The sequence below is a fragment of the Lycorma delicatula genome, chromosome 1 (assembly GCF_047948215.1).
Source record: "Lycorma delicatula isolate Av1 chromosome 1, ASM4794821v1, whole genome shotgun sequence".
NCBI lineage: Eukaryota > Metazoa > Arthropoda > Insecta > Hemiptera > Fulgoridae > Lycorma > Lycorma delicatula.
This window is the reverse complement of record NC_134455.1, coordinates 10712617-10740029: the sequence shown is the minus strand read 5'-3', so window position 1 is coordinate 10740029 and position 27413 is coordinate 10712617. Positions and strand designations below refer to the sequence as shown.

The 27413-nt window shown below is 28.1% G+C and overlaps 1 protein-coding gene across 2 annotated transcripts in view; it reads right to left on the bottom strand.

Annotated features, from left to right (window-relative positions):
- Nucleotides 1–27413, bottom strand: part of LOC142326373 (acyl-CoA Delta-9 desaturase-like) — a 67406-nt gene that overhangs the window by 10189 nt on the left and 29804 nt on the right. The window contains exons 2-6 of one of the 2 annotated variants that reach the window (XM_075368945.1): nucleotides 19760–19970; nucleotides 13602–13732; nucleotides 10874–11079; nucleotides 8344–8529; nucleotides 6957–7285 (exon numbers count right to left, since the gene is read on the bottom strand). In XM_075368945.1, the coding sequence (XP_075225060.1) occupies nucleotides 6976–7285; nucleotides 8344–8529; nucleotides 10874–11079; nucleotides 13602–13732; nucleotides 19760–19949 (1023 nt within the window). In that variant the 5' untranslated portion in view covers nucleotides 19950–19970 and the 3' untranslated portion in view covers nucleotides 6957–6975. Of the gene's footprint in view, nucleotides 1–6594; nucleotides 7286–8343; nucleotides 8530–10873; nucleotides 11080–13601; nucleotides 13733–19759; nucleotides 19971–27413 lie in introns of those variants that run through there. The other variant, XM_075368867.1, reaches the window with a different exon arrangement.

Sequence of the window (27413 nt, the reverse complement as noted above, 5' to 3'; positions counted from 1 at the left end):
GCAAAATAATCATCTTTATGGCCCATTAACTAACCAAGAATTGAATAAGGCAGAAATAAAGTTCTTTCAGATAATACAATGGGAACATTTCCCTGGCGAATATCAATCCTTAAAAAATAAGAAAAATATCTCAAATAAAAGCAAAATCACTTCACTATCCCCTTTCTTGGATGAAAATAATGTTATTAGAGTGAGTGGTCGACTTCAAAATTCAGAGTTCTCATTCGATCCTTCAGATTTCAGTCCTCTCACTCCTGGGTACTTTTTAAGTGGTCAACCAATAACAGCTGTTCCTGAAGAAGATGTTGCTGGTATAAACCTGAACAGGCTTACAAGATGGCAACAAATTAAACAATTACTCAACATTTCTGAGATAGATGGCGAAAAGACCGCATCACTGAACTTTAATCCTGAGTGAAGTGGAAGCAACCATATCATAGCATTCAAGTTAATACTCTTATAATAATACATGAAGATAATTTACCACCATCGATGTGGAAATTAGGGCATATTATTGAAACTGTCCCTAGTCCTGATAGAAAGGTCAGAGAGGTTAAAAGAAAAACCATATCATTAAGAGATTTGTAAACAAAGTGTGCCCACTTCTAATCAGTGACAATAATGAATAGATATTCTTGAATATTTATTATGTTATCTTTCATTTCTTGTTTCTATAATTTGTAACAACTATTATTGTGTGTAAAAACAGTAAATTCAGATGTGATGTTTTTCTTTTTCAATTAATATAATAATGTTATGTTATGTTTGATGAAAACTTATGTTTTCAATGTGGAGGGCATGGTAAGTTAGGAAATGTTTTCAATACATTATTTTTCATAAATTATTACATGGTTAAACTCATATGTGTTATATATCATATGTTCATTGTATATTGTCTAATAAAAAATTATCATTGTTTAAGTTCGTTAATACTGGGTGTTGTATATGTTTTTGGAATATACTTCCAGCCCTAACAGACAGTAAAAAAAGTGTTTCTTTTTTTCTTTTTTTTTTTTAAGAGGGAAAATCAAAAAGTAGAAGAGTTCCTCAGTGAAAATACATTAGCACTTCAGAAAATGATTTGCATTGACTCACAAGAAAAAATTATAAGATTGTAACTGAGGTTACTGATTGTTACTGAGAATAAGCCATAGCTCCACATATCAATCATCCAAGCAGTCATTAAATTTGAAAAAAGTCTGTATCCACAGAGTTCCTTGTGACTTAACAAGTGTAATCATTAAGGAAATTATCAAAAAAGCATCTAAGTATAAGAAGTTAAGAAGATTCATTTTTGACATTAATAAGCTTTGATAAGAAAAAAATTCATGACTGAATCCAACATTTGTAAAGTAATTAAGAATAAGCAGCAAACAGCAGAATAACCACTTTGAACGAAATTGTTATCGATGATTACATTTCTTCCTTGGTACTCACAAGCAGCAGAGAACTCATAAACTAATTACCTAACAGAGCTATACAATGAAGCATATAGAAACTTTGAAAGGATTATTATAAGGAGTGTCCTCCTTGTTATAATGTTGGCAATACGACAGTATTGCCAACTTTCTAACTAAAAATTTCCATTTACATACAAATTCTCTACCATATGAACACAATAAACAAGTAAAAATTATATACTGAAAAATAGTGTATTTTCCCAGAATGACAATTTTAACAATACATGAATTCATTTGTTCTGGGAAGTATTAAACAAGGACTAAGAAGAAAAATTAACTTAAAAATATTTCCAGTATTTAAAAATAAATTTATCCATCCAAAACAATAAGAATGAAGCATTTTGTGAACAGTATAAAATATATATATATATTCACACATGTGATCATATACACATCCACTCACACACAGAAAGAATGAAACAGGGAGGGGGGACAAAGACTTTTAAAAAAATAAACTATTGCATTTAATCAAATATGTTTTATGTTCTGCAACAAAAAGAATTGTATACATTAATATCAGAAGTTAACTTTAAAAAATGCACAACCACAAAATCGTCATGGGTAGTCATTTTATTTTTGTTTTTTTTTATATTCAGCAGATAACTTGAACATTTACACTGTATTTCACAGGTGGGGGGGAAGACTTTAAAAAAATAAATAAACTATTACAGTTTAATAAAATATCTTTTATGTTATGTAACAAAAAGAATTGTATACATTAAGATCAGAAGTTAACTTAAAAAACATCCACAACCATAAAATCGTCATGGGTAGCCATTTTTTTTTTTGTTTTTGTTTTATATTCAGCAAATAACTTGAACATTTACACTATATTTCACATCTATTCAAATCATAAACTTTCAAAACTAAATAACAAGATGACAAAAAATGCAATTAGTACTAATGTATTACATAAACTAACTTAATCTAAAAGAGATACTTTATAATTACACAAAGCAATTACCCTAGAGAATGGCAAGACTAAGAAATTTTTTTTCAAGATTTCACCCTAGCAATAGGTATCGCCAACCTTCGCAGCAGAGCGATACTGTCTGCTTTTGATCAGAAAGATTTTGGGTTCAAATTTTAGAAAAATATTGATATATCATTGCTATAAATTTCATGTACCATATTCTTACACACAAGCCTTAGGATTCTTATGAATTTATTAAGAAAAAAAACCCTAAGAAACTGATTTATTTCACATAAAATTAAAATCATGCCTAGATTACAGTCTTTTTTGCCAGTAAAAAATTAATTTGTTCCAATAGGTTAAGTTTAAACCTGACAGTTTATATAAACTTTTAAATATTCAAGCAAAAAAAAATAAATTGCACCACGGAAATTACAGACAAACACTCATTTGAAATTTTGAGATGAAATCGAAAGAGAACAAAAATTAGATCTTACAAAATCTTTAATAGCATAATATTTTTAATATTATGTTAATTTTAATATAATTTTATTTTAAAATGGACTTCTATAAGTGACAATCAACATAATTTTACTACCCGTATAATATTACAGGAAAATATGTAAAAATTAAATTTTCCAAAATATTATAAAAGTTAATTATAATTAACTATTAAAATAGTTATATACAAAAAAAAGTAAATAAAATCTATAACTTTTTTATAATGTGAAACAGTACTAAATTTTTTGGAAAGTATTCACAACCTAAGTGGAGTGAAAATATCAATAAATCACATTTTAGAAAAAATTATGTTCACATAATTGAACATTAAAGCATTATTCCACCAACTGAAATAAATGACACTAAGATTTTAGATTTTTTATTAAACCGATTTTTAGAGCACTTCAGTTCAGGTCAGTGTTGCCACCTGATCGGTTTTCCCCCCGCCCAGACCATCCGGTTTTTCAAATGATCCGGTAATTGGTTCAATTGTCCGGTTTTCTTCCAAACTGAGAATTTACAACAAAAAAAAGTTTTATGAGAATAGAGAAACTTGTATTTAAATTTCAAGAGTTCTGTTAAAGGACGATATTAGTTCACCGCAAGAAGTGACAAAAGCAAAAATGTTTCTTAACCTAACATTTATGAAAACAACTGCTCAATCCTGAGGCTCAATCATCTTGTTAGTGTGCTGTTTTTGATTTCTGAACTTTTTTTATACAACCAGAAGTACATTCACCGCAACATTGATACAACGTACATACATGGGGAAATATAGTACAGCATCTGGTTTTTTAAATAAAATGTTTATTTAATTTTTTTCATAATTTAATAGGAAATATAACAACTGAAACAACAAAGAGGAGACGAAATTGCAAATTTAATCAAAAGTGGTTACAACATGCAGATTATACAAAATGGTTACAAACAGTTCAAGAAGACGATGAAAAGGCAAGATGCTTGGCTATGCAGTATAACCTTTAGTGTCAAATGGAATGGTGTAAAAGTTGTAAAAATACATATAGAAGCAACAAGTCATAAAAAGAATGTAACTTCACTTGCTCATACCTCCAATTTGGAAAACTTTTTTAAACCAAAATGTTCCGAGTTTGAAGATCAAACAACAGCAGCAGAATTATCACAAGTTTACCACGGCATTAAGTCACATCATAGCTTTTTATCCATGACATGTGAAACTAAAGCTAATGCTACATTTCCTGATTCTATGATTTACAAAAACATAAGACTTAGGCGGACGAAAAAAATGTTTTGGCTCCCTATGCACTTGAAATAATTTAAAAAGTTGTGAAACATTTACCATTTAGTACTGATGCTTCAAATAAAGGTAATAAAAAGTTGTTTCCAATCACGATTTGTATTTTAATGTAAATTATTACAAGCAACCTATAGTTCACGCTCTCATCGACATAGTGCAAAACTGCTGAAGATATTTTTAATATTATTCAATCAACAATTAACCATGCAGAATTAGATATTAAGAACATTACCTCATTTGGAGCTGATAATGCAACTGTTAACTTTGTATGCAATTCTTCAGTTTTTACAAAATTACAAGAAAATAACAAAAATTTAATAAAAGCTAATTGTAATTGTCATATTTTTTATAACACTGCTAAATACGCATTAAAAACAATGAAATACGATGTGGAAACACTGGTCTTAAAAATTTACAACAAATTTTCATCCAGCACTCAAACCAAAGTACTAAAAGACTGTTTTGATTTTCTTGACCAGTCGTACTTTCAGGTATTGAAACATGTTTCAACAAGGCGATTGAGTCTGAACCAAGCCACTGATAGACTACTTATGAATTGTTCTGCTATAACTCTTTATTTTTTAAATCAAGGAGAATATGAATGCAATCCCACCATCTGGAAATTCATACGCAAACATGAAGATGGTATTACTGATACAAAATCCCAACCAGAATTCATGATTTATTTTCTTCTCTCTTTCTTACATATCTTCAAAAGATACATCCTAATTGTTGAAAAAGAAGACAATGATGTAATTGAGTCATACCGTGTGTTCACAGGGCTTAAAAATGATATACTGCAGAGAAAAGAACAATGCTTTTATGGTTTTATAGTAAATCAAACATTTTTGGATTTATCGGAAAATAATCAAAAACATTTCAAAGAAGAAACAGATATGGTGTACATAAGAGAATTAAAATATTTAGGTGATCGGTATGATTTTAAAAATCAATTTTACATTTCTGTTCAAAAATTTAATTTAAAAGATAATATTCTTCCCTACTTTCAAGATTATTGCGAAACAGATAAATAAATAAACAAAACAAATTTAAAAGAAAATGGTGATGATATTTTTAATGAAATTTCCACACTATAAAAGAAATAATAGAACATTTGGAAGAGAACATTAAAAAGGAGAAAAGAACTCACAATTACGGGCATACATATCTCACGAAAAGGCAATTTTCCTAAAGTACAAAAATTAATTGAATACTTAGCAACCCAGCATCCAATGCATATATTGAAAGAATTTTCTCTTTAAAGAACGAATTATGGTGGGATAAAAGAAGTAGATTAACAGCAGAAAAAATAAAAGCAGAATTATTAATCTGTAATAATTTAAATATTAATTGTAACTGATTCTTTTGATAAAATAATAAAAAATAAAAAGATTTTGAAAGCAGCGCACAGCAATAAAAAATATATTTTTAAGGCAATAAATAAAACATGAACCTATTATTATTATGTTCTGTAATTTTAATATAATTTTTGTGATTTTTATTATGTATTTTTATTTTTATTTTTATATCATATTGCTTAAAAATTATTTAATATTACTTAGTATTTGTATTTTTGTCAGAAGCTGGCTTTTTTTAATGTTTCTATATTTTATATAACTAATAAACACTGTACAAAAAATTTTATTTTTAGTATCCGGTTGTCTGGGTTTCGATCACTGACTAGGTGGCAACTTTGGTCAGGTATTATCATGTGATGGTCATTTAATATTATGGAAGAGCTATTTAAAATAAAGAAAGCAATAGTTCATGTGATGACCAAAGTATCTTATAAGAAGTCTAACCATTGTTTAAGGGAAACAGCATGGTGACTTTACAAGCCACGCATAAATGTGCATGAAATAATTAAAGTAATGAAGAAAAGTGTTTTTTTCCACATTACTTCAATGTAATTTCTAATATAAAGTTGTCAAAGGTTGTTATCTCAGACAACTTTCTCATGGTTATAAAATTAAACAAATGATTCTGTTCTTTCGTTATTCTTCTGGCAAGTGGATTTATAATAGACTCCAAAAAATGTACACACAAATTGAAGACACAAAATACTATAAAAAAAGTATAAACAAAAAAGGAACAAAAGATATAAATAAAAAGAGGTATTTCTGAATAAGAGCTATAATATTATAAATCAATATGTGAGCAATCGGTGAATCTACATTAAATAAAGAGATGGTTTAACTTGACATAATATTATTGAATTTGTGAAATTCAATTGTTATTAGTTATTATATAAATAACCTCATAATTTATAATTACATTAAGTTATAGCACAATAAATAAATAAAGGTCTATAAACACAAATTTTTATATATATGTCAGTATAAATTAACAGTAAAAAATAACTAACAAAATATTTCACTTAAATTTCGTCTCGTACACGAAACTAAAATTTAAAAATTGTCTGAATGTTGCCTCCTTTAATATTCCATAAAAAGAAAGGTCAAGAAAATAAATAAATTAGCTGAATGATTAAAATCAAATTCAACCTTGCCATTTTCAAGAGTCAAGCTAATAAAAATAATACCTTATCACTATATATTAATATATACGTAAAATAATGTATGTAAATAATATTTTTGGTTTCAAGTTGGAGAAACTTTCTCATCATTGCAGTACATTTCGGTAACAGAGAAGTAAAAAAAAAAAACCTACTTTTATAATAATAATATCATTGTTATTATTATTAATATAACTTAAGTATCAAATTGAAGCTAATAGAAATAATTAGTTAAAGAAAATAAAATACTGATTAAAAACAATAATAATGTAATAATGTAAAATAAGGTACCAGACAAGATTTGTAAGATTTATTTGGTTTTCGCATCGAGTTCAGAACGATCTTCGTCGGTAATATCTTTATCACCATAACCCCAAACAGGACGAGAACCATCCCCGCTTCGAAGGGCTTTGCGTCGGATCATATCAGAAGACACTGTTTTACAATCATAAGCCCATCCTAATCTACTGAAGAAATCAATAAATCCAGTAGTCAAATTCCACGTATAATCACCCAGTTCAGATGTCTTGTAATCCCATGGGAAAACATGATGGTAGTTATGCCAACCCTCACCAAGAGCACCGATGCTTACCATCACATTCTCAACAGGACTGATATTTCTGAAATATATATAATAAATATGTATAAAAAGGAATTGGTAATGCATACATAAATATTAATGATCTTTATGGGTTCAAACTTGGAAGCCAGAGAATGTTTACACTCTTCAAGTAACTGGAGAATAATTAATTTTTATTCTAGTACAAGGAGAATACTTCGATTAGCCTTAAAATATAATTTTTACTCTCTAGCATAAAGTCACACATCCTATTTCAGTAAAAAAAAATCTTTTAAAGCAATGCTAAATTCCTTAGCTATATTACATTAATTTTCTTTAACATGTATAATTTATATCATAAAGAGTAAAATTCTTTATTAGTTTTATTTAATTAATAATAAGTATTCCTCAACATTCATTAAATATTAATAATAAATTTTCCTGATTTTTTTTTTAATTTCTCTTTGTCATTTCAAAGTAGAACTTTTACAACGTTGCTCTCCACATTCTACATTTACAAGCAAATAAAATAATAAACAAAAGTCTTAATTTTAATTACACTGATCACATAAGGTAGACTAAATATGTATTGTCATAAATCAATAGCAACATATTTATAAACCACTTACTCAAGAGCAAATACATAGCAAAAAACACACAGAATAAACAGCAACAAGAATATTTAATTAATGAACAAGTAAAATTTGAACATGATGGCCAGATTAGGGAAATAATATATTTATTTAATTTAGTATATTCATATTTATAGTTAAAATACATACAAAAATTATGGTTTTTTTTTTTTGTCGTCAGTCATTTGACTGGTTTGATGCAGCTCTCCAAGTTTCCCTATCCAGTGCTAGTTGTTTCATTTCGGTATACCGCCTACATCCTTCATCCCTAACAATTTGTTTTATAAAAAACAAAAAAAATTATGATAGCAAAAATAATAATTTCAACTTCAATTTCTTCTTGAAGTACACTTTCTCAATTTTAAAAGGTAAATCTATTTACAATTTCATTTTGATGATTTATAAGAAACCAGAATGAAAGAACTTCGGATACATGGAAACACCTGGCTAAAAGATTAATAGTTTAAATACTCAGTTTAATACTTACTTATCATATGGGCGTTGACCATACATATGAGCAAAACTGTTGACTGCAAATGCCATATTCAAAGTTACAGAGAAACGGGTATTAAAACTGATAAAGAATGATTCTAGCAATGATTCATCCCAAAAATACCATGGAATTAAAACAGGTAACCCAATACATAGCAGTGCAAACAGTGGAATGTATAACCTAAAAACAATTTTTTTTTTTTAATTTTAAAAAATGCACAAGTAGGATAATAAAACAAACAAATATACATGAAAATAAAACTAATTAATATAAGAAAATAAAACTAACAAATAAATCACCATTTATTAATAAATTAAATAATTTATAGAAAACTAAAATATTACATACTGTAAACTAAAATCTCAATTATAATTTTTATAAAAATACAACAACTGTTTTTTGTTAACATCATAAGCAAAGTTAGCAAATCAATTTTAGAGTACCATAGTTTTAATCTTTTTTCTTAGTGATGCAAACATCAAACCCTAATCTCTGATAACAGAGAACAGAGTTAGGTAAATACAATCTAACTCAATTCCACTCGATTCTTTTATATATTTTGAATATTCATTTTAATTAAAATTATATTAATTTATGTTTATATTATTATTAATATTGTAACTTTGTATTACAATGAACATAATTTAATAAAGACATTATATATTGACTCACTCTGGAAACAATAGGGAGACACCAATCACAGCTATTATTTTTAATAATGAATAATTAATTTTGCAGCAAGTGGAAAATACCTCTTCTGGCCAATATTTGAACTCAGAAAATTCCAAATGGAAGGTGGCTACATCAGAAATATTTAATCCTTACTTCAGTAAAGGTAGAGTAAATCTACGTTTTACTGTTAGCCGATTCATAATATTAATACTTGGCTGGATTAAAAAAGCCAGAAAAAAATTCTACTGTAGTAAATCGATATCAAGTAGTTCTTAATTTACAATGCACACTAACTTATTATAAATTTAACTTTTGGTATATGTTACAGTAATTCAGAACAAAATGCTGCCTTTAGCTGCGAACCTGCAATTTATTTGCATTAAAACAAAGCTCTTTAAGGGGGAAAAATTATTTTTGCTAGCTCACTTTTTGTTTCTGCTACAATAAAGGCGTATTTAATTCATGTTAACGTAATTTAATTAAAAATCATAAATTTTATTAAAAAAAAAATTGAACAGTCTATGTAAATGAGAACAGCCAACACCACCTACACAACAATTAGTACTCAATCAGGAAACATAAAGTTAACTAAACATTTATTTCATTTACAAATAACATCACACATATTTTAAACATGACTCATCAAACTATCATTTCTTACATTAACATTAAGAGCAATAGACATAAAAACATTAAATCTACAGTCCACCAACCAGTTTAAACAGCATTTTTCTGGTAAAATCACCATAGCCTCAAGAAAACAATAATTATAATAAAAAAAGAAGCCTGATTTATTTATTGAATTTTATCATTACAAATATGCAATAACAAAAATTGGAACTGCTATAATAAACTAAATGATTTGAAAATTTTTTCAGTATAAAATATCCAATTTCATAAAACTTCAAAAAATTCCAATTAGCAATTATAAAAATTATTCCTAAAATAAAAATGAACAAGCATTATTGAAAAAAGATCTACCAATACACCAACAGGTATCACTCAAAATCTGATCCTTTCTGACTTAGCCTTGAATATTTAAAATTCAAGGATACTTTCTCACAGCAAAAAAAAAAACTGATAACAGCTGTGATTCAACTCCACAACTGTTTTTACAGAAAAGTTTCAAGATATATAAATTTTTTTTTCCCTGAAGTCAATACTTATAAGACCCATATTCCTCTGTACCAATATATTTTATTTTTTATAATCAAAATCCAACTTGAACACAAGTACAGAATTACAAAGTAAATGATATGATACTTATCTAATATTTTATTCCAAAAGCACTTTTGCAGGATCCCACATCATCAGTTGCATATAAAAGATATATTTATAGAAACTTACATCAAACACAAGTTTTTTTTTTTTAATTAAAATTAGAACACATACAAAAACATATTAAGTCAATTAAATACAATAACTATATGTATATAAATGTGATGTTTTAATTAAAAGTTTTTAAAATTAAATTTAAAACAAAATAAATAGATAGAAAATTTATACTATGTAACCTGGCCAGACAATGTTACATTACTCAGTAATGTCTAACATTACTAATAAACAAATAATACTGGATATTACTCAGTAATGTGTAACATTGGCTGGAAAATGTGTAACATTGTTAATGCAAATGATTTTGTTTATTATTGCAGTTCCAATTTTGTTATTGCACATTTGTAATGATAAAATGCAATGAATAAATCAGGCTTCTTTTTTTACTATAATTATTGTTGTCTTGAAGCTATGGCGACTTTACCAGAAAATGCAGTTTAAACTGTTTGATTGGTTTGGGTGTTACCTTAAAATTCATAACCGCATTAAAAATACCATAAAAATATTTAAAATATACCTCTTTTGCCACAAAACAATCGGATCATTCACAAGATCTGACATATCAACAGCTGCTCTACTTGCTTCAACAGCTGGGTGTGGAGTAAGTACAAGCCATCCAACATGTGAGAAAAAAAATCCCCGTCTAGCATCATGAGGATCAGCATCTGTTTCACTATATTTATGATGAACTCTATGGTCAAGTGCCCAAGCATATACATGCCTCTGTAAATAACAGATGCATAATTATTTTTCTAAAATCGATCCTTTTGAGAATCATATTCCTCTGCACTATACAAATTATATTAATCTGATCAACCCAAGTACAGAATTAATAAAATTAATTATTTAAATAAGTACAGAATTTTATTAATTCTACACTTGGGTTGATCGGATTAATATAACATATAATATACACATACATAAACATACAATAAAGCTTATTTCCATCAAACAACACAGAAATTAACTCTAATTTTAAAAAAATTAAGGCTTTGTAACTTGCCTAACTTACTTTCCATATTAAGACGTAACGCTTGAGTGTATACCATATGAACACAACTGAGAATTGTTTTTAACATCAAGAATAGAACAATTTATAAAATAAAAAGCATTTTGTGAAATATGTATAAACTTTGTAATCCACTACATAAAATATTCTGTTAAAGTGAAATAATCTTTCAGTTAAATTAAACACACTATAAAAAACGCAACAGAATTTATATAAAATAATATGTTTTGATTACTTCAAATAACTGCAAACAAGAAAAAATAAAGAATAATTTTTTTATTAACAACAAAAATAATTTAAAGAAAATTTATTTACTTAAAACAATTTTACAGAAAAAAATTATTTTAACAATTGGTTATAAGGATGGAAAACATCTCCTTTTTTCCATATTTTTTGCAGATTTGCAAAGAATTTGGAAACTGCTACTGTGCTCAGTTACGTTTATATACATATATATTGGGATTTAAAAACCTGAAGTAAAGGTGTCAGATGAATCTGTGGAATTTAGAGAAGCTTGAGAAAGAGGAAGTAAAGAAGATTGAGTAAAAAAGATAAGGTAGAAAATGTAGAAGAAGAATGGGAGAATGTTAAAAAGGAAATTCTTAAATCAGCAAAAGCGAACTTAGGCGGAACAAAGAGAACCTTGGGTTTCAGCTGGTATATTGCAGCTGATAGAAGAACATAGAAAATATAAGAATGCTAGCGATGAAGAAAGTAAAAGGAACTATCGAAAATTAGGAAATACTATAAACAGGGAGTGCAAAAGTAGCGAAAGAAGAGTGGATTAAAGAAAAGTGTTCAGAAGTGGAAAGAGAAATGAACATTGGTAAAATAGACGGAGCATACAGGAAAGTTAAGGAAAATTTTGGGGTACATAAATTAAAATCCAATAATGTGTTAAACAAAGATGGTACACCGATTTATAATATGAAAGGTAAAGTCGATAGGTGGATGGAATATATTGAAGAGTTATATGGAAGAAATGAATTAGAAAATGGTGTTATAGAGGAAGAAGAGGAAGTTGAAGAGGATGAAATGGGAGAAACAATACTGAGATCTGAATTTAAGAGAGCATTAAAAGATTTGAATGGCAGAAAGATTCCTGGAATAGGAATTAATTTCCCCATAATTGAAGGGACAAAAAACACATATTTTGATTTATTACAGCATTAAGAAAAGATTTCAATGTTGTTATAATAGACCATTTTGACAAGAATTTTATTCACACAAGAGCTTAAAATACATCTACTTATATATTTATTAATAAAAATATTTTCTTAAGAGATATTTCTTTTATGTATTTAATAAAATTAATCCATTGAACCAATTAAGTTTTAACTATTAATAAAAATAAATGTAAATATTGTCAATTAATTTCTAAATAATTAATTTTTCATAATATATTAACATTTCAACAAAAATGAAGCAAACTCCAAAATACTTATACATAATATAAAATATATTCATTAAATAATAATATATTTATTTGTTTGAACATATCAAAGAACAAAAATAGTTTTAATAAATTAGATGGATGAATTTATCCTAAATTCATATTAATTTGCAATAATCACATGTACCCACACCCATTCCTAATGAAAATAGTGATTTTCTACATTTATTCTCTGACGATGCACTTATAACACAAATTAAAAAAAAAATTAAATTATATAACTTTTTACATTAATATAAAAAATATTTCTTTGAAAATTTTAACTGGTACAAACCTATTTTATGATTTATTCATTACAGATATATTTTAGCCAGACATTAAGCAAAAAGATTAAATAAAACCATTACCAGTGAAACTTTTTGAAATTTAAAATAGGAGCTTGAAAATCCAGTAATTTTTTTCATATATTCAGAATTTATTCTGAAAAAATTTCAACACAAAAATGAAAATAATACAATTCATCCAGGAACCACTAATTAAATTTTGTAACAGTTGATTACCTTTTTTCTATATAATTTTCACTTTTTATTAGTTATTTACTAATAATTATTTTTAGAAACAATCCATTAATATATAACAGATAAAGTAAATAAAATTTGAACAACTTTGGCAAGAAATATTTTTCAGAATTTTTACTATAATTTCCCTTTCTGATAATAGAAAGGATCTGATAGCCAGATGAACGATGCAGAATTTAGCTAATGAATTCTTAAATACAAAAAGAGATAAATATATATAAACAAGCAACTTTAAATCAACAAATATAAATTTTAATTAATATACCTGTCCAGATATTGTGAAAAGGAAGACTAATAGAAGACGCAAAGGCCATTTTGCTTTATACGCTCTATGGGACCATAACCGATGTGCACCAGCTGTAATTCCAAATCCTGAGGTATATATAAGACAAAATGCTACAAAGAAAAAATACAGCAAACAATTAATTATGAGAACAAAAAAGAATGCATATAATAATAAAGTAACATCTAATACACAATCAAACAGAAATAATGAATAGATAAAATGTAACAGAAATCAGCCATCCACTGTCCAGCTAATTATTTCACAGAACAACATAAAACAGGAAAATAATGATTTCACTCAATTTAAAACAAACAAACTGTCATTAAATTTTACTAATATAATTTTGTTTAATAAAAAAAATGCCATACTCCTGCAAAAGTACAGAGCCAAAAACCTTTTTTGTTACCAAATTTGGAAAGAACATTAGTCCTGGTAAAATAGAAATATGTAGCATATGGAAACCTTACAGAAAACTGAGAAAACATACTTAAAACAGCTTTTTCCACCTTTCGGAGCTTTGGCAATGAAGTGTGTCCAATATAGTTACAAGTCACTTGCACCACTAGCTAAGGTTTTATGTAAGTAGTTATGCAGTTATGCATTATTGCATCCAATAGTGTCCAAGATGGTCTCATGGGAAGATGTTTTATTTTGCTGCTCTATAAGTGAAGCAAAGTTTAGTTAATCATTCCTAAATTTATGCCATAAAAATGATGAAGGGAATGTTTAACGATGAATATAATAAACATTCAATCAAGCTCAATACATTAACATTATTAGTTTAGGTTTCATCATTAAATAATACAAATGGATATGTGATGTGAGGAGTGCATTGTTAACATGATAGTACATGAAATGTAAGATATTTTTGCTAGAAAAAAAAAAATTAGCAGGAAAAAATGTTGAAGTAAATTCAATAACTGAAATAAGGTGAAATTCAATAATTTATGTACCATTCGATATGTATATTACAGTAAAAAAATAAATACAAAAAATCTGAAACAAATAACTGAACGCATGAGTACATGACAATCAAAAGAGTGTTAGATTATTAAAACTTCAAAAAAAAAAACTTTAGAACATATTCCAATAGACAATAAATCTGTGAAATTAATTAATAAATTTAATCTGTTAGGTTTATCAATTATTGATGATAAAAACTTTACTGAGGATAACATAAACTTCCTCCTCTATGAATCATGAGACCTTGCCGTTGGTGAGGGGGCTTGAGAGTAGCTGGACCGAAGGTGCAACCATATCGGAGAGGTATCTGTTGAGAGCCAGACTAAGGAATGATTCCTGAAAGAGGGCAGCAGCTCTTTCAGTAGTTGTTAGGGGCGTGAGTCACAATGACTTAAACGGCCATATCAACATCACTCAGTCCTCTGAGTACTGCGCAGCTGAAAGCAATGGAAAACTACAGCTGTTTTTTTTTTTTTACAAGAAAATGTGGCTCTGCATTTTCACTTAACAATAATGGAGGCGCCTTCCTTGGTAAAATATTCCGGAGGTAAAATAGTCCCCCGTTCAGATCTTCGGGTGGGGACTACTACGGAAGGGGTCACCAGAAAAGTAAAAAATAACATTCTACGAGTCGGAGCGTGGAATGTTAGAAGCTTAAAAAAGGTTGGTAGGGTAGAAAATTTAAAAAGGGAAATGGTAAAGGTGGATATAGTAGGAATTAGTGAGGTTCGGTGGGAAGAGGAAGGCGACTTTTGAGCAGGTGACTTTAGAGTAATTAACTCAGCGTCAAATAATGGGCAGGCAGGAGTAGGTTTCGTGATGAACAAGAAGATAGGGAGGAGAGTGAAGTATTTCAAGATGCATAGCGATAGAATCATTGTAACAAGCATAAAATCAAAACCTAAACCGACAACGATTGTTAACGTCTATATGCCTACAAGCGCCCATGATGATGATGAGGTAGAGTGTGTATACGAAGAGATTGATGAAGCAATTAAACACGTAAAAGGAGATGAAAATTTAATAATAGTTGGAGATTGGAATGCAAGCATTGGAAACGGCAAGGAAGGAAATATAGTGGGTGAATACGGGCTGGGCAAAAGGAATGAAAGAGGGGACCGACTTATAGAGTTTTGCACGAAGTATAATTTAGTAATTGCCAACACCCAATTTAAAAATCATAATAGAAGAATATACACTTGGAAAAAGCCAGGCGATACTGCAAGGTATCAGATAGATTATATCATGGTTAAGCAAAGATTTAGAATTCAACTCGTTGACTGCAAAACTTACCCTGGAGCAGACATTGATAGCGACCATAATTTGGTGATAATGAAATGTAGATTGGGGTTTAAAAACCTGAATAAAAGGTGTCAGATGAATCGGTGGAATTTAGAGAAGCTTGAGGAAGAGGAGGTAAAGAAGATTTTTGAGGAGGACATCGCAAGAAGTCTGAATAAAAAACATAAGGTAGAAAATGTAGAAGAAGAATGGGAGAATGTTAAAAAGGAAATTCTTAAATCAGCAGAAGCAAACTTAGGCAGAATAAAGAGAACTGGTAGAAAACCTTGGGTTTTAGACGATATATTGCAGCTAAAGGATGAACGTAGAAAATATAAGAATGCTAGTGATGAAGAAAGTAAAAGGAACTATCGGCAATTAAGAAATGCTATAAACAGGAAGTGCTAACTGGCGAAAGAAGAGTGGATTAAAGAAAAGTGTTCAGAAGTGGTAAGAGAAATGAACATTGGTAAAATAGACGGAGCATACAGGAAAGTTAAGAAAAACTTTGGGGTACAAAAATTAAAATCTAATAATGTGTTAAACAAAGATGGTGCACCAATATATAATACGAAAGGTAAAGTCGATAGATGGGTGGAATATATTGAAGAGTTATAAGGAGGAAATGAATTAGAAAATGGTGTTATAGAGGAAGTTGAGGAGGATGAAATGGGAGAAACAATACTGAGATCTGAATTTAAGAGAGCATTAAAAGATTTGAATGGCAGAAAGATCCCTGGAATAGGAATTAATTTTCCCATAATTGAAGGGACAAAAAACACATATTTTGATTTATTACAGCATTAAGAAAAGATTTCAATGTTGTTATAATAGACCATTTGTCTATTATATTAACATTGTTAATGTTACCATTATCTGGTGTGTAATATTTATAAAAAAGGGGAATTTCCATCAGACTTCAAAAAAAGTGTTATAGTAATGATAGCAAAGAAAGCAGGGGCAGATAAATGTGAAGAATACAGAACAATTAGTTTAACTAGTAATGCATCAAAAATCTTAACTAGAATTCTATACAGAAGAATTGAGAGGAGAGTGGAGGAAGTGTTAGGAGAAGACCAATTTGGTTTCAGGAAAAGTATAGGGACAAGGGAAGCAATTTTAGGCCTCAGATTAATAGTAGAAGGAAGATTAAAAAAAAACAAACCAACATACTTGGCGTTTATAGACCTAGAAAAGGCATTCGATAATGTAGACTGGAATAAAATGTTCAGCATTTTAAAAAAATTAGGGTTCAAATACAGAGATAGAAGAACAATTGCTAACATGTACAGGAACCAAACAGCAACAGTAACAATTGAAGAAGATAAGAAAGAAGCCGTAATAAGAAAGGGAGTCTGACAAGGATGTTCCCTGTCTCCGTTACTTTTTAATCTTTACATGGAACTAGCAGTTAATGATGCTAAAGAACAATTTAGATTCGGAGTAACAGTACAAGGTGAAAAGATAAAGATGCTACGATTTGCTGATAATATAGTAATTCTAGCCGAGAGTAAAAAGGATTTAGAAGAAACGGCATAGATGAAGTCCTACGCAAGAACTATCGCATGAAAATAAACAAGAACAAAACAAAAGTAATGAAATGTAGTAGAAATAAGAAAGATGAACCACTGAATGTGAAAATAGTAGGAGAAAAGATTATGGAGGTAGAAGAATTTTGTTATTTGGGAAGTAGAATTACTAAAGATGGATGAAGCAGGAGCGATATAAAATGCTGAATAGCACAAGCGAAACGAGCCTTCAGTAAGAAATATAATTTGTTTACATCAAAAATTAATTTAAATGTCAGGAAAAGATTTTTGAAAGTGTATGTTTGGAGTGTCGCTTTATATGGAAGTGAAACTTGGACGATCGGAGTATCTGAGAAGAAAAGATTAGAAGCTTTTGAAATGTGGTGCTATAGGAGAATGTTAAAAATCAGATGGGTGGATAAAGTGACAAATGAAGAGGTATTGCGGCAAATAGATGAAGAAAGAAGCGTTTGGAAAAATATAGTAAAAAGAAGAGACAGACTTATAGGCCACATACTAAAGCATCCTGGAATAGTCGCTTTAATATTGGAAGGACAGGTAGAAGGGAAAAATTGTGTAGGCAGGCCACGTTTGGAATATGTAAAACAAATTGTTGGGGATGTAGGATGTAGAGGGTATACTGAAATGAAACGACTAACACTAGATAGGGAATCTTGGAGAGCTGCATCAAACCAGTCAAATGACTGAAGACAAAAAAAAAACATAAACTTACATATGATCAGAAAGGCAAATAAATTAACATAAAAAGTTATTAAGTTGAAGTGAATGTGTATGGTGTTAGTCACAGATGAAGTTTAAAATCTCTCATTAATGTAGCAGTAATAAAATTGTAGTAAAAGGTAATGTAAAACCACGTTATAAGTTTCATAGTGTTATGGCTGGAATGGATAGATAAACAGTACTGGATAAAACAGCAGGTGTAAGAGGTACTTTTGAAAGAGATAATTTCACAAAACACTGTTTATTCATAGATGGTAGAGGTCAATTTAACCTACTAAATAAAATTCTTTCAGTGATAGAGAATGACGTATAAAGCGCTAACTCCAGTCACTGCCTTTGTTGGAAAACTTATAACTGGCCCTGATTATCCAGATAATAAAACAGAACCCAATAAAGTTAGGGCTAATTTTGATTAAAACAATGGTACAATAGACCTGATCCAGGTTAAATATCTATCTGGTTAGATGCAATCATAGATTATTTTGTAAAGAAATCACTTTTTTTCTAGCAATGACTAGAAGATACAAATATCACAAAAAAACGGATTGTTGTATATTTCAGTAATTCATATCACTGAATCAATTATCATAAGGAAAAGAATACAAATACATATATAAAGAAATTCTAAGGATCCAATTAACACAACACTCCAACTGTGACACACAGAAAGAAAAGGTCATACATTTAAAATGTCCGTACTGTACGACTGGTCAATGTAGCATGAAAAAAATTCATCATAGCTTAAACACTTTAGCATTATTCATAAAATGTGGCATTACAATCTTGCATGTAATTTAAAATGATGACACCAAATCGCCAATGTATAGATTTATTATATTAGGTAATTACAAGAATAATTCATACATCTTTGAACCACATTCAAAAAAGTTACACCCAAGCCTATGTAAACCAAAAGATGAAAGTCAAAAAATGTAGATAAGGTTTATGTCATCTCAGATCCATTATATAGGCTGACAGGCCATTATATAAACTGACAATTACTTAGAACAAAAAAAAATTCTTTGTAGTTCCGGATACAACTCTTTTTAATCTTACAGATGTAACTGGGTTTATCAATTTGTAGGAAAACAGAACTTATTAATGATGATCAACAGTATAACTCTGAAAAAGTGTAAGAACTTTATTGTGAAATTAAATCATCCAAGTCACTTATTACACAAAATAATTACATTAATAAGTTATAACAGTCCTATATGACTTCACAGAAACTAATTTATTTACATGTTTACAAGAAGTTTAAAAATGTTAAGAAAAAATTTTCTTCTAACTGCCACTGAGATAAATGAAATAAAATGCTTAAACTGATATTCAAAAGATAGATACCATGATGTTTAAAGTTAAATTTAAATATGATAGTATGTACACATACAAATACATTACTAACTCCATCAACTTTCATGAAATAAATACAACCTACAGTACATCTTGTTTAAATCATACTTAGTTGATGATAAATTGGAGTGAATCTCAGAATTAATTCATTACACCAGGAATGTATAAATGGCAAACTATTAATATATTAATGATATTTTAACAAAATTATCAAGACTAAGATACACAAAATTACATAAAATAAAAATAATGTAAATACATATTATTTACCCCAAAATATTGTTAATGCTTTAGCAGATGTCAATATAAGATAAAGTCCAAACAATCCTCCACAATGAACAAATATTTGTGCTAATAAATCAGGCCATCTTATTTTAGGCACATATTTTTTTCCAATGAGAGAATCTATATCGGTAACTTTATTATTGTTGTTGCATTGCGTGTCCATAGCCAGTTCCATGTCAAAAAATAGAACTTCAGTCTAAAACAGATAATATAAGTTAATAATAATAATAACAATAAAGACCATAAATTATTACACTTAAAAATCTTTTTTCTAAAAATTAGGGGAACTGAAATTAATATACAACAAAGTCTTTCACAATAGACATCATATGGACAAAATTAACATTAAGAGGTTGTCAGGCACAAAATTTCTGTCATTCTAGAAAGCCCAATCAGGCTAAAGATGTATTCAATGCACAAAAGGACACTTTTAATTACACGAGACATAATACGCCCCTGATGAATAAGGACATTGTACATCATCCATTACTAACAGTGCAATGGGTACAACAATCTGTTGCTTTAAATTATATCTTCCCCGTTCTTTTTTACAGGTATGATATATACAAAAGCTCCTGACCCACATGGGTAACAAATTATTGTCAATTTCCCTAACGAAAATTATGTTTGCTGTAACTAATATAAACACAGTAACAATGTCATTCATACAGAAGAATTTCAACTGCATTTTGGTGAAATTGAACAGTAGAGTACACTTGTACATTACTGAAAACAGAGTGAAGAGGGTAGGAAACTTAGTTTAATCCTCACTTTTGCATAAGGAATGGGATATTTGTCATTTTTGAGCAGGTTGTGCCATTTTCAAGAGTGACTTCCTCAGAGAAAGTTTATCTACCACAGATTTTTTACAGATAACTCATAATTAGGAGACATAGAGGCTTCAGCTTACATTATAATATTAGAGTTGCCTACAGCAAAAGGTAGGTCTTAATTCTGTAGTATAACCTATACAATAGTGTATCAACTGCTTGTAAAAGTTCAACCAGATACTAAAAACAAAAATAAAGAATGACTATTCATTGCTCTGTTCATTAGTAGCCCTTAAATATTTTTTTCATTTTATTTCACATTCTCTGTACATGTTATTTTACACTTCTTTTAAGTAATCAAAATAACAATGGTGTCATCTCTCATTAAATAATACTTTTTATGAAAGGATAATTTTAAAAAATCCATTTATGTCCATTTAATAGGAGATTTTGATGTACTAATTAAAAAACATATCTAATTAAACATATTTCTAAAATGAAGTAACAATAATAAAAAAAAAATGAGCAACAATAATGAAAATTTAATTTTTAAACTTCAATGACATTGAAAAAAATTAATACTGGTTCATGCATCATGGGTAGCTGCATAAAAAAAACTTAAAAGATAGGTTAAAACTGTTTAAAATGACAATCCAACTTAAAAAAAAAACCACACTTAACCCTGTTTAATAAACAAGCTACTTGTATTTTATTACTAAATCTATTTACCCTCAAAATCCTAAGTAACATTATGGGTGTCTAAAAATAAAACGGTAAATTTATAATACAAATATCTTTATATCATACTTTAAAATACCATTATATCATCATATTTTACAAATATGAAGGTAAAAACCCTTCATATTTCAAACAGAAGGTTTGAATCCTGTAGAGGCTAGGCTCAAATACTACATACAGAATGTCCATTGGTATACTTCAGGAATGCAAACTACAACTCAAAATAAAGAAATGTTTTACATAAATATAAGTTTCAGAAAATGTTTGTTTTGAGTTGTAACTGACAAAAGGTTTGCCCAACACTTCCATAAGAAATGTAAAATATCATACTGCATTTCTGTGGACATTAATTACTGGTCAAATTTTGTGAAAAAATTGTATAACTGGATTACAAAGCTGTAATATCAATAAAAATGAAAAATTTGACAATTTAATTTAAACCAAACAGAATACAGCAAAATATAAATGACATTAAAAAAAATATTATTATTATATGATGGTGTAATATATTTAAATGAAAATTTAACAGAATATAATAAGTTACTTCGTTCAAGTGTTAAAAAGCTAAAGAAAGGCTTCAATTATAAGTATGTCTGGGTTCCCAACAGCAAAATTTATGTAAAAAGGTTTGATGAGTCGATCACCTTGAATATAGAAAGCAGATGATTTGAGTAAGATTATTATTATTACTGTTTTTTCTTTGTTTTTGCCTAAAACATAAGAAAGTACTGGTAATACTTTGAAACGCAAACAATGAGAAGGAAATAATGTCTGAAATTTTTTTGTAGGTAGATCATCTACATATTCTCTTTTTTTGTTAAACTATATTAGATGGATGTTTTTGATTTCTTTCTTTTCTCACACATTAACTCAATTATTTAGTTATAAAGTCAATTATTGATCTTGTGTATAGTAGAAGTAATTCTTTTTCTTATATTCCTTTTGTTGTTAACCAAATTTTAATTGGTGTATCCATATTTGTTAATAATACTCGTAACACTAATAACAACAGTAATAATGTTTCCGATGGTAGTGAAAAAGATTGTGGTTTCTATTCTTTCTATAACACAAGTGAAACTAAAAGGCGGTTACTAAATACTAATTTTAATGTGTTAAAAAATCTCTTAAGCTCTAAGTATTTTTGCAATATTTTTTTAAAAACTTTTCAAAATATTTATCGAAATAGTTAAGTTTTCCGTAAAAAATCTTTCATTGTTAGTACCAATAGAATAAATTGAAAAAGGAATGGATTACATCACAGTTAGTAGGTCAAAATAAAAAAAAGATAAACTTTTTCAAAGATGGAAGCAATCTCCTCATAACCATGTGCTGAAAAATTGCTATCAGTTTCCAGAATCAATTTGATAAAAAAATTAAACAGCAGAAGAATAAATTTTACTTTGGTAAATTATCTTTAGATAAGGGAAACATTAAAAACACCTGGCATATTATTAAGGAGCTTTGAAAAAAGTCGGGTTTGGAAACTGAAGTAATTAAAAAATATTTTAAGGATGAAGAATTGACTGTAGCTAATCATTTTGCTGATTATTTTATTAAAGAGGTCAACATTATAAAGCACAGATACAATGTTTTGCTATCTCCTTATGTAGATTTGGCTCTGCTTGATGTTAGTTTCAATATGTCTCCTGTCACTGCCCAGGAAGTGAATAAGGTAATTTTGGCGTTAAATAGAAAGAAATCTCTTGGTGTTGATTTATTAGTCTTAAGTTTGTGGGAGATAAGTGCCTTAATTTGTAAATTTATTAATGCTTCAGTTACAGAAGGTATTTAAACTGATATTCTAAAAACTGCTATAGCTCGCCCAATTTACAATCAGGTTTTTATAGTGATGAGTCAAACTATAGATTTCTATGCTTTCTGTTCAGGATAAAATTTTTGAACGGTGTATACATAAAAGGTTATATTAATATGTTGAAAAAAGTGGGTTTTTTGGAAGGAGTCAGTTTGGGTTTAGAAGGCCCTGGGTATAAACTCTTTTCAGATTTTCTATCAATATAAATGGGAATTTGGATAAGGGAAACCCTGTTTTCATTTTGTTTATTGATTTTTCTAAAGCATTCGATGTCTTTTCTCATTCAGTATTATTGAGGAAGCTTAAAGAAATCAGGGTTGGTGGACGTATGCTAAAAAAAAAGGTTTCACAGCTATTTATCTAACCGCAATTTCTCTGTAAAAGTTGGTAAAAAATTGAGTCATAAAGTTCACTTAGATTGTGGAGTCCCTCAGGAGTCCATCTTAGTACCTTTGTTATATTTAGATAGTGTAATTGGTATTGATAAATTTTTAAAATTTTGTAGGTTATATCAGCTTAATGATAATGTTGCTTTAATCATAGCAAATACATCCTATGAACATGCTGTATTTCATATGGAAAAAGATCTTAATGCACTGTTATACTGGGCTCTTGAACAAGGCTTAATTATTAATGAAAAAAAGATGGCTGTAATGCACATCTGTTGCCCAAAATCAGTAATTAAAGAAAAATTATTTTTAAAACAGACTTGTATTTGTTTGCAAAATTACTGATGTTCATGCAATTGCCCTGTAGTAGCTTGTAAATCTGATCATAAGTATTTAGGCATTATTATTGATGAATTTTTTACTTGGTCAAAGCAAATTGGTGTTACTTCTGCTAGATTGCTTAGTATACAAAGTAAAATGTATCATCTAGTTTTGTTTCTTTAATTATGTTTTAAAAATTGTATATTACACAGTACTTGAGTCAATCATAAGATATGGTGGTATTACTGCTGGTGGACATGCTGAGAATTGTCATTTAAATACAATCCTTCCCATTCAAAAACAGGTAATCAAAATTATTCTAAAAGCCTATAACAATAGATATATTCCAACAAATAGCAAAGATTTTCATAGAATCAGCAGACTTCTATCACCCAGAGGTCTGCGGAATCAAATTATTATTATTATTATTATTATTGATAACCTTTTCTCATCAAATTTTTTAAAAATAAAAAATATGAACTATGAAACTCATAACACTCCTTACTTCATATACCGGCCTCATAATAAGTATGGCTACTGTACGTGGTCATATCTTATCCCAAAGATTCTCTCAGATTAGTCACTGGGCACATTAAATTTCATTTCTATGTGGAAGTTGAAGGATGACAATCTTAATTTTTGTTTAACTATTTAATTAATTTTAAATAACATGAAGGAGAGAACTGGAAAGTATACATAATATTAATGTTTATGAAGATGAGAAGATTTTTTGTTTTGTTTATGTTAATAATTCAAAAGTTATGGAATAACTCAATGGAATATAAGTCAATGGAATTATTTCTGTTTTTTTTGTTATTTATTATATTTATTATTACATGGAAACCCAGGACAAACTGTTGTGTCAGTTTAGGGGACCCTTTAAAAATGTAAATTGAATGAAATGAAATATATATATATTACTTCAAGTGTTTATTTTGAGTATTTAGTGATTTTTTAAAATATCAGTAAAATAATAGTAATAATACACAGTAACGGCAAATAGAAAAATACAATTGATATTTATATAAGCTAAAATCAAAATTAAAAATAAACTCATCAAACAGCTGTTTAATAATCATCATACATAAAATACTATTTGTAAAACTATTTGTATTTTCTTAGTATATGCTAAATGAAGTTTGTACAACATAAATTTAAATTATTTTATTTTAGAATGCCATCAATTTTCAAACGAGTGGTATGTAACTGTTACCTAACACTAATTAGCAGCCCTTTCTTAGGTATTGTATGTCACACTTGGCTTTGCATAAACCATCAAAAATGAACATTCTGAACCATATCTTTAAGATATAATTAATAAAATAATTTTGAATTAATTTTAATTTTAAAAAGTAATTATGTTTTTTAATAAATTGGTAATTTAAAAAATTTATTCATTTTTTGTTTTGTTATATTTTTTAAAAACATTTATTTTCTTAAATGTAAGTTATTTTATTTTTTTTAAGTTTATCAGTAATTAAAAAAATTTTATTCACTAAACATATTTTTAGAGATTTTTTTAAAAATTGTCTGTCAATCCTGTAGAATGCACTCCGGAAGCATGTCTATCAGCCTGTGGGACACCTTTGTTTCCACTTTACATGAAGAAAGCTTGTTTTATGAGTTATTCATAAAAAACAGTCAATACTGTAATTAATTTCACCTGTTTAGAAGTGATGTAAACTAACTATTCCAGAGCAAACTTAATTCAAAACCACTCCTACTAAGGTCAACAGATTTCTGTATGTACTTTGTGTCTCATAATACAGCCAGGCATCAGCAGTAATAAAAATAATATTTAATTAATCAACTGGTATGTAAACAATTCAATATTAATTTAGGCCCAATAATTTATTCCACATCAACTGCTTATTTATAATATACCCGCGCATATTATTTTCACGCACGCAAGCTATTGGTTTTTGTATCTTATTTATATTTAATTCTTGGTGCCATGCAACACTGCACTGTTTTCCTGATTCAATTGCTTGCTTCATTCATGAAGAATTTTTAAATATAGATTGCAACTCATTACGTGTAATACCTATTAATTTAATAGTCAGCCTACATTCCTAATATTAGTCAAATATATAACCTCACTGCTAGTATCAATTAAAATATGGAATCTATTGTAAAGCACAACCAAGGAACACATCAAAAAATTCATGATGAAAATTCTCAAGAATTTTTATTTTGCAAGGTGAAAATCTACTTTGTTGGTTTTTTATTACCACAAATACTACAGTGAATAGTCTAATAGATTACTACTAAATAACACATGCAGAAAACCAACCAAGGGACTAGTCATCAATCTCAGAGAGACAGTGAATCGAGCAAACCAGATTCAGTAGCTGGTAACAAATCCAGAATTTGTTTTAAATCCAAATCATTGTATTTTTGTCATTAGTATGACTAATGAGATGTGTCACGTTAAGCATTTCTGTGAGCTCAAGGCAACAAATGACAATTAACCGACAATCAAAATAATAGCAGCATCTGTTCACATCATTTCATTCGTAAGTGAAATGGAAATAAAAAAAAAGGTTAAGCGGTCTGAAGAATTATGAAAAATAAAGCAAAATGATATATTTTTAAAAAAGTATTTACAGTTATAATTCATTTAGAAATCCAAAGATAATAAAGGATATGTTTCAAAAATCAGAATAGTATACTCAAACACACTGAACTAGTAATCAATTTTGAGCTCTAAACATTTTGAAGTTTACATATCTAAATAAGCATTACCAAAAAAAGAAAATAAATAACTTAAAATAATTCTAATCCTTTTTTTCACATTTAATAAAAGAACAGTTTTCTCCACCCCACAGCACACAAAGAATGTTTATGAACACTGCATACAAACTAGCAGCTGCAGCTAATAACACATTAATTTACATAATTTTTTTTCTTAATTAAATTTAAAACTCCTCCCACCATCACTGATAAATTTTATTTAACATTTATTATGATGGATAAATAACATTTCACAGTGTATTGCTATTTCTTAATAAAAGATTCTAATAAACATCAATATACCACTTATTTATTTTAATATCTTCGATTATCTTCTACACCGGATGATGAACCCCATTTATTAGTCCAAAAATCTCTTCTGGAGGATTTAGTTGTCTGTGTACATGTTACAAGCATCACATTTTATTTTATCCAATTCTACACAATTAAAATTAATTTTTACTTTATGATTATCTTGAAATATGTTATATATATATATATATACATATGTAAGTTTGAAATTAATTTTTTAATTATTTCTGTACCTATAAGCTATTTATTCATATTTTTAGATTACAGTAATTATCATTTATTATTTATTGGTTTTTCCATACAGATAAATTTCTTATCAATCATTTACAATATATTAAAATTCATTAATAAAATTAACTTACAACTATTTTTCGCTATAATATTTTTTATATGACAAATATTTAACAATTTAATTTATTGGTATTATTATCAGTACAAATAATACAAACTCAATCATGTAATCATTAATTTAAGCATTATGTTTCTGAATACAATTTGTTAGAACATTTTTATGTGGAGTAATACTAATGGATTTTATGAAATTATATTTCTAACAACTTACC